A 7,500-nucleotide genomic window follows, 5' to 3' on the forward strand; every position below is an offset into this window, starting at 1 on the left:
ACCATGCGAGCAGAGAGTGGAGGTAATCAGGAGTCGTGGGGTCAGGGCTGAGGGGCGGGGAGGTCACGTAGGCGGCAGCCTTGGCCCAGTTCTTGCTCCAATAATGTGAACCATCAGTGACGAGGCTGGCCGTGATTGGTTCACCAAACACAACAGAGCCTTTGGGAAGAGACACATTGAGAATGTGTATGACTGGAGATGAGATCTGCCAAAGCATTACTCACATTAAAATCTACATGTAAAGCAGAACCCCCCCCCCCCCCCCCCCCCCCCCACACACACACACACCTACCTTTCCTTCGGGCCTGGGTCACAATGTCAGCTGCACTCTTGCTCATCACTTTAGTGATGTAAATAGGACAGTTGACCCTGTTGCCAAGGGTGATGGCACGAAACACAGCCTCTGACTCCAACTGTTAGACAAAAAACTGATAAGATCATTTTGTGATGCTGGTGGATTCTTCTGTGGTTAATGAGTGTTTGGCTGTTTGTGATGCTGGTGGATTCTTCTGTGGTTAATGAGTGTTTGGCTGTTTGTGATGCTGGTGGATTCTTCTGTGTTTAATGAGTGTTTGACTGTGATGCTGGTGGATTGTTCTGTGGTTAATGAGTGTTTGACTGTGATGCTGGTGGATTGTTCTGTGGTTAATGAGAGTTTGACTGTTTGTGATACTGGTGGATTCTTCTGTGGTTAATGAATGTTTGACTGTTTGTGATGCTGGTGGATTCTTCTGTGGTTAATGAGTGTTTGGCTGTTTGTGATGCTGGTGGATTCTTCTGTGGTTAATGAGTGTTTGGCTGTTTGTGATGCTGGTGGATTCTTCTGTGGTTAATGAGTGTTTGGCTGTTTGTGATGCTGGTGGATTCTTCTGTGGTTAATGAGTGTTTGGCTGTTTGTGATGCTGGTGGATTCTTCTGTGTTTAATGAGTGTTTGGCTGTTTGTGATGCTGGTGGATTCTTCTGTGTTTAATGAGTGTTTGGCTGTGATGCTGGTGGATTGTTCTGTAGTTAATGAGTGTTTGACTGTGATGCTGGTGGATTCTTCTGTGGTTAATGAGTGTTTGACTGTTTGTGATACTGGTGGATTCTTCTGTGTTTAATGAGTGTTTGACTGTGATGCTGGTGGATTCTTCTGTGGTTAATGAGTGTTTGACTGTTTGTGATGCTGGTGGATTCTTCTGTGGTTAATGAGTGTTTGGCTGTTTGTGATGCTGGTGGATTCTTCTGTGTTTAATGAGTGTTTGGCTGTGATGCTGGTGGATTGTTCTGTGGTTAATGAGTGTTTGACTGTGATGCTGGTGGATTGTTCTGTGGTTAATGAGAGTTTGACTGTTTGTGATGCTGGTGGATTCTTCTGTGGTTAATGAGTGTTTGGCTGTTTGTGATGCTGGTGGATTCTTCTGTGGTTAATGAGTGTCTGACTGTTTGTGATGCTGGTGGATTCTTCTGTGGTTAATGAGTGTTTGAGTGTTTGTGATGCTGGAGGATTCTTCTGTGGTTAATGAGTGTTTGGCTGTTTGTGATGCTGACGGATTCTTCTGTGGTTAATGAGTGTTTGACTGTGATGCTGGTGGATTCTTCTGTGGTTAATGAGTGTTTGACTGTGATGCTGGTGGATTCTTCTGTGGTTAATGAGTGTTTGGCTGTTTGTGATGCTAGTGGATTCTTCTGTGGTTAAAGCTCTCACCTCCTCAGGTCGACTCAGAGGATGACCCTCTGGTCCTGTGATACCCATACCAAGGATTTTACTCTGCTCCTGAAAGAAAGAGAAAATGACCACATGTTTACTGAGAAAGGGCAAAGGGCAGTCATGGCACTGGCTGAATGTTTGGGATTACACTGACAAAGGGCAGTCATAGCACTGGCTGAATGTTTGGGATTACATTGACAAAGGGCAGTGATGACACTGGCTGAATGTCTGGGATTACACTGACAAAGGGCAGTGATAACACTGGCTGAATGTTTGGGATTACACTGACAAAGGGCAGTGATAACACTGGCTGAATGTTTGGGATTACATTGACAAAGGGCAGTCATGACACTGGCACAGGTTTGGCAGAATAATCTATAATTGCTACCGTGAAACACTCACCTGTGCAACGAGATCTCCATTTTCAGCGTGCACCAAAACCACAGCCCCCATTTCCTTCAGAGCCAAAAAAGCCTCATACAGCTGAAGACAGGGCAGAAAGGCTGTTCAAGGTTTTGTTAATGATACTGGTAAACAGAATGTGTAACACATGTTGAGTTTTCAGCATAATGCTAACCTGAGAGTCAGTCATCTGTAACAAATCCTTGTAGGCCATGTGCACTTGGAATGAATTGACTCCTATAGGAATGAGAGGAACACAATGTAAAGAAAGAAAGAAAGAAAGAAAGAAAGAAAGAAAGAAAGAAAGAGAGAAAGAAAGAAAGAAAGAGAGAGAGAACGGTTGACATATGTCTAGATATGAGAACAGAATGTGATTCACCTTTCTCCTGTACAAGTAGCTCCAGCTCCTCTTTAACCCCATTATGCCACTGAGGGATGTCCACATGGAGAGAGTAGTCACAGCACACCCTCTTGTCTGCCACCTCCTGCCATCTCTCAAACGCCTCCAGCAGGCTGTCCCCCGGCTGGGGAGTCACATGATCAACTGCAGAGAGCAAGGTTCAGAGTCAGGGTGTGGTCAAAAGCTCTAAAACGTTACTAACAAGCACCACAGACTGGTGTTTGGCACTGGCGTCAGAGATGTAGTGCCATTTAACCTGGTGAACGTTAAATCAAAGGTACTTTTGTCTGTTTACTGATGTTTGTGACTAAAATAGCTATGTTGTTCACAGAAGAGTATGGGAAGAATCTGCTTCTTGTGTCTTATTCCTGTTGCTGACATTATCTTTAATTTTCATATCACCTGATTTTGATGGTAGTGTTTTTTCTTTTCTCTAGACTCACTGATCATGGTGGTGCCCCCTGCCACAGCGGCCTTGGTGCCCTGGAAGAAGTCATCCACGGGCACGGTACTCAGGTAAGGCTTCTGAAAGCAGGTGTTGACATCAATTCCCCCAGGGATCACCATGCGACCATTAGCTTCAATCACCCTCACCCCCTCAGGCACGGTCAGGTTCTCCCCCACCTGTCTTCAGTGGATATGCAGGAATACAGAGAGAGTGAGCGACAGACTGAGGACAAAATCAGGATTGACTTAGAGGACTGGGCAGGTTTAAGCTCAACTGTCTCTCAGTAACAGTGTGTGTATGGGTGTAGAGGACTACACCTGACTACACTTGTCTTGCTAAATTTTACTGAATAGAGCATACTGGTCTATAGCCTATAACATGTAAAAAAGTATTATCTGATTGGTATTTAAGTAATATTGTAATATCAACGATACAAAGAAGATCACAAGACATACAGGCCTACACTAAGGTTTTAGACTGAAAGAAGGAGACGTATGTGTGAATGCAACATTAAAGAGCGCTGCAAGACTGCCGATTCGCTTACTTTATCACGCCATTCTCCACGGAAACATCAGCATAGACGGACTGGTCATCATTAATCACCCGACCTCCTCTGATCAACAACTGCTCACTCTAGACAGAGAGAGAGAGAGAGAGAGAGAGAGAGAGAGAGAGAGAGAGAGAAAGGGCATTAGTATACCAAAGTTAAAATATCAAAATTTTTTGTTTCTTGGAGAATGCATAACCTGATAAAATTAAAAATGTTTTTTTGAAGCAGTCTGCTGAAGCTCTGTTGGCTGAACATGGTGGGGTCCTCCAGCCAAGCAAAAGAAACAGTATGTCATCAAAGGACAAAAAAGCTCTCCTGGCTAACAGAACAACAGAAATAACAAAAAAGCTCTCCTGGCTAACAGAACAACAGAAATAACAGTGCCAGACTCCTGGTCCTTTTGAGCTAGCACGTGTGTGGCCATTTATGCTGATTGTTGGCTGACTGGTGTAAAAATGTGTAGTTTAAATTAAAATATTCGTGATGGTATCAATACGACAGTGGATCACAAAGACTGTTGATTAAAAGACAAAGACTTTTATTCGAAAAGAGTGTATTTTACCACACGCCTATTAACAATCCGATAACAAAGACGTCGTTGTGGCTCCGGATGGCCACCGCCCCCCTCACAGTGTTGCGATACAGTCCGTACTGCGACCCTGTTGCATCTCACACTCGACCATATCTGTTAGGACTTGCGCTTTAAAACATGATCTACGCAGACGGGTGACTGGTGCGTCGGAAACCGGACCACCCCATTCCTTTGTCCCATATTCCAGTCGATTAAAAATCGCAGTAGGGCAAATCTCTTCATCACAGCTACAGAGCCCTACCCGTGCCTGGAATGTGCGCTTGGTTTGGTACACTGTGTCTGAAATGGTCACATCCCTGTTGGCTGGTACTCATGCTGAGTGAGGCTGCAGGCACAACCTTCACTTTGTCGGGTCTCTAAAAATGTAGTCTCTGCTCGTTTCAGAGGGAGAATGTATTTGCGGTGACTAGGAGGATTAGGGACCCACTGTGAGTGTCTTACTGTCAGGCCCGTTAACGTCTTACCGTTATGTGCGGGACATTATTTCTTCCCTCATAGCCCGTCCCAGACATCCTCTCCGGCAAGCCGATGACGCCACCAGTCTCACGGGATGAACAGCAACCACTTACCCTTGCTACACTGAATGACCAACTACTGTACGGAATGTCCGCCGCCGTTGTCTGTGCGCAAGATGAGCGCCTGTTCCTGGGCGAATGAGCGTGTGTAACCGTGTTTCGTGTTCCACGGAGGAGCTGGAGCGCCCCCTCACGTGATTTGTGTGGGCAGTAAGAAAATGACACACGAAGCAGCCGATAGTGTGGAATTCTGCAAGGAATGGTTGGGCGAACGGTACAACAAATATGACCAGAGTGAGATTTCGGGGTATAATTAGCATAAATGAAAAGCAGCCAAGATAATCTGTGGGTCGTGATTATCCAACGAACACTGTTGCCACTCTCTGACACATTTTGGACAAATATTATGAAATCATGAATGGAACCAATTTACTTTAAAAACCGAACTTCCGAATCTTAAACGATCTGTATAAATGACTCGCATACCTGCCCGTTATCTTGTGAAGTATGGTTATCTGTCCCAGGCGGCTGCAGTATCCCCGCTCTCGGGCGTCCGTTGTCTTGATCGCCCTGTGAGCTGATTATGGACCCACCGCGATTGTCGCCGGCTTCGTTGGCCGTTTGGCAAAAATATTCTCTATCCAGGATGCGTTCTCTGCTGCCGCTTCTCGGTGTCCGACTCCCCTTCCTCCCTACCGCGTAAGAATCAAAATCAATGGTCTTACTATCAAATGCCCCCTCCACAGAACTGAACATCCCGTAAGATTTCTGCCGTTGGTTCGGTCCCGTTGTAACGGGTCTCGCCAAATAAACTGGGAGCTCGTCCTCCCGGTTCCACTGGCGCCTGCAGTCAGACATTTCCACAGGCGTCAACACCTTTTACAAAATAAATAATGGGGAAACTTGGGCGGCTCCTGAATCAGGTCAGGCGAAGTTTACCGGCGCTGCGTCGGCGAGATCGCTGTGTGATATGTCAACAGGACAACACAGCTGTGCAGGGATGAGCGTGCTTAAGTGATGCAGTGCTCTACTTTCGACAATACAACGGCGATAACGGTAACACGCCCCAGAATCAGCGAATTCTATTTAACTATTCATGCCTTGGCACGCAGACAACTCGGTCCTAAAGTCAAATAAATTCAAATAATATTGTATGTACGTCACATATTAAACACCGGACTCAAAACATTTAAACACAGCAAGATTGTGTTTAACTGTTTGTGAACTCTGCATCTGCACCAGCTGTTTCGTAATGCAGAGGGGATTAAGTTGGGCCAGCCGGCTCTCTAATGCGACAGTTGGCGCACTCCATGCAGCAGTGGGCCGGTTGAACCTCGAGCAGACTGCGTGATGTTGCGTTAATAACTGATTCTGTTGCAGATGCTTTTGTCTATTATATCAGTTGAAAACTGTCAAGGTTAAATGTGATGGGTAAAATGTTTTACGAGTCACCCTGCAATACCACAGCGGTTGCGGTTTCGAATGAACGTGTTGCTTGTTGTGGAGCTGTCTTTCAGCACCACGGTTTGTACACCAAGACCGTCATAAGAAACCGTACGCAATCCAGAGATCGATTTTGTCAAGGCATCAGCAACTGTATTCTTGGTTCAAAGAATGATCATACTCCTACAGCAAATCCTACAAGCTCCCCTGAAATCAAATTTACATACGTAGATGAGCGGTGAGCTATAGGAGACGTGATTACAGAAAAATAGATAGATGGATAGACAGACGGACAGACAGATAGATAGATAGATAGATAGATAGATAGATATGCTACATAAATAGGTATACTACATAAGTGTAGGCTTTATGTGTCCTTTGCTATAAAAGGTGCGTCAGAAGTAGTATTGACTGACCCTGGGGCGGCATTTAACCTTTGAGTTCCAGGCAGATCACGCCCGTTACACTCAAACATTTTTGGAATGAGATCAGATCATCACTGCACTGTGAGGTATGCTGCGAAGCGCAGGGGCTCCTCTCATTCAAAAAAGTACACTATATAAACTTTTGTGAGAGTACTATTATTTAAGTAAGGTAAAAAGCGTTTCGCTGGTAAAAGTCTAGCTTATTAATAAACTTCCAACTCTGTCTATAATGACTTGAAACGCTTGCTATCGATCCCAGTAAAAAACACGTTTACATGTCATGCTGTTCTAGAAGGCAGGATATTCACTTGACATGATCTGCTGGACCAGTTTTTAGCATTGCACTGCTTAATCAAGTCATTTCTCACTTTGCTAGGATCTAGCCGTCTGCCAGCTAAAATTAGTGACACAGATGAAATTTGTCCAGCAAACTCCCAAGAGTGAATACACTCTGAGTGTTCAGGAAAAAATCATCCAACTGTAGCGAATTTGTTTGTGGATTTTTGCAGTGTGTTAAGCATGTGTCGAGAGTACATTTACGTATCTATCTGGGAAAAATCCGTATAAAAGTTTCTATTGTACGAGTCCCCCGTCTCCTCTTTTCTCCCGCTAGCGACCCCCAGCAATGCCGTGCGGCATAAAGCAAAAGCCAATCAGATTCCGAGGCTATTTAAGAGGCTTTACTGTTACCCAATTGCACCACTCATGGGCAGTGACGCTATCTCGGCCACTTGTGTGCTGAGGGAGCGTGTGTTCAGTCTCTCAGGTCAAGCGGTTGACATGGACAGGAGCAAGGACTTTATTTACAATTCATAAATTGTCAGAATCATCAGTTGTATGACGACACAGCCCCTACGGCTCTTCCGTAAACGAGTAAGTCTACATTTTAGCAAACTAAAATCAAAGCATAAAAGAGTTTTAGCGATTCCTTCAGATTTAGAGATAGTGTTACAACTGTGGCAGGCGTAGTTTCGACACCTCAGTTTTCTGTATGCCGCAGACTCTCTTAATTTTTTTTTATAATACCAGAAAGC

At 44.9% G+C, this 7,500-nt stretch overlaps 1 protein-coding gene across 3 annotated transcripts in view; it reads right to left on the reverse strand.

The window, feature by feature from the left end:
• The window catches only part of crmp1 (collapsin response mediator protein 1), an 11,358-nt gene extending 5,902 nt beyond the window's left edge, over positions 1 to 5,456 (reverse strand). The window contains exons 1-10 of one of the 3 annotated variants that reach the window (XM_030787941.1): positions 5,096 to 5,456; positions 4,752 to 4,792; positions 3,486 to 3,574; positions 2,937 to 3,121; positions 2,473 to 2,637; positions 2,269 to 2,330; positions 2,094 to 2,174; positions 1,689 to 1,757; positions 293 to 413; positions 3 to 159 (exon numbers count right to left, since the gene is read on the reverse strand). In XM_030787941.1, the coding sequence (XP_030643801.1) occupies positions 3 to 159; positions 293 to 413; positions 1,689 to 1,757; positions 2,094 to 2,174; positions 2,269 to 2,330; positions 2,473 to 2,637; positions 2,937 to 3,121; positions 3,486 to 3,574; positions 4,752 to 4,792; positions 5,096 to 5,456 (1,331 nt within the window). Of the gene's footprint in view, positions 1 to 2; positions 160 to 292; positions 414 to 1,688; positions 1,758 to 2,093; positions 2,175 to 2,268; positions 2,331 to 2,472; positions 2,638 to 2,936; positions 3,122 to 3,485; positions 3,575 to 4,547; positions 4,596 to 4,751; positions 4,793 to 5,084 lie in introns of those variants that run through there. The other 2 variants (XM_030787942.1, XM_030787943.1) reach the window with 2 other exon arrangements.
• Between the last annotated feature and the right edge of the window lie 2,044 nt (positions 5,457 to 7,500).

Source organism: Chanos chanos, chromosome 11 (assembly GCF_902362185.1).
Source record: "Chanos chanos chromosome 11, fChaCha1.1, whole genome shotgun sequence".
Taxonomy (NCBI): Eukaryota; Metazoa; Chordata; class Actinopteri; order Gonorynchiformes; family Chanidae; genus Chanos; species Chanos chanos.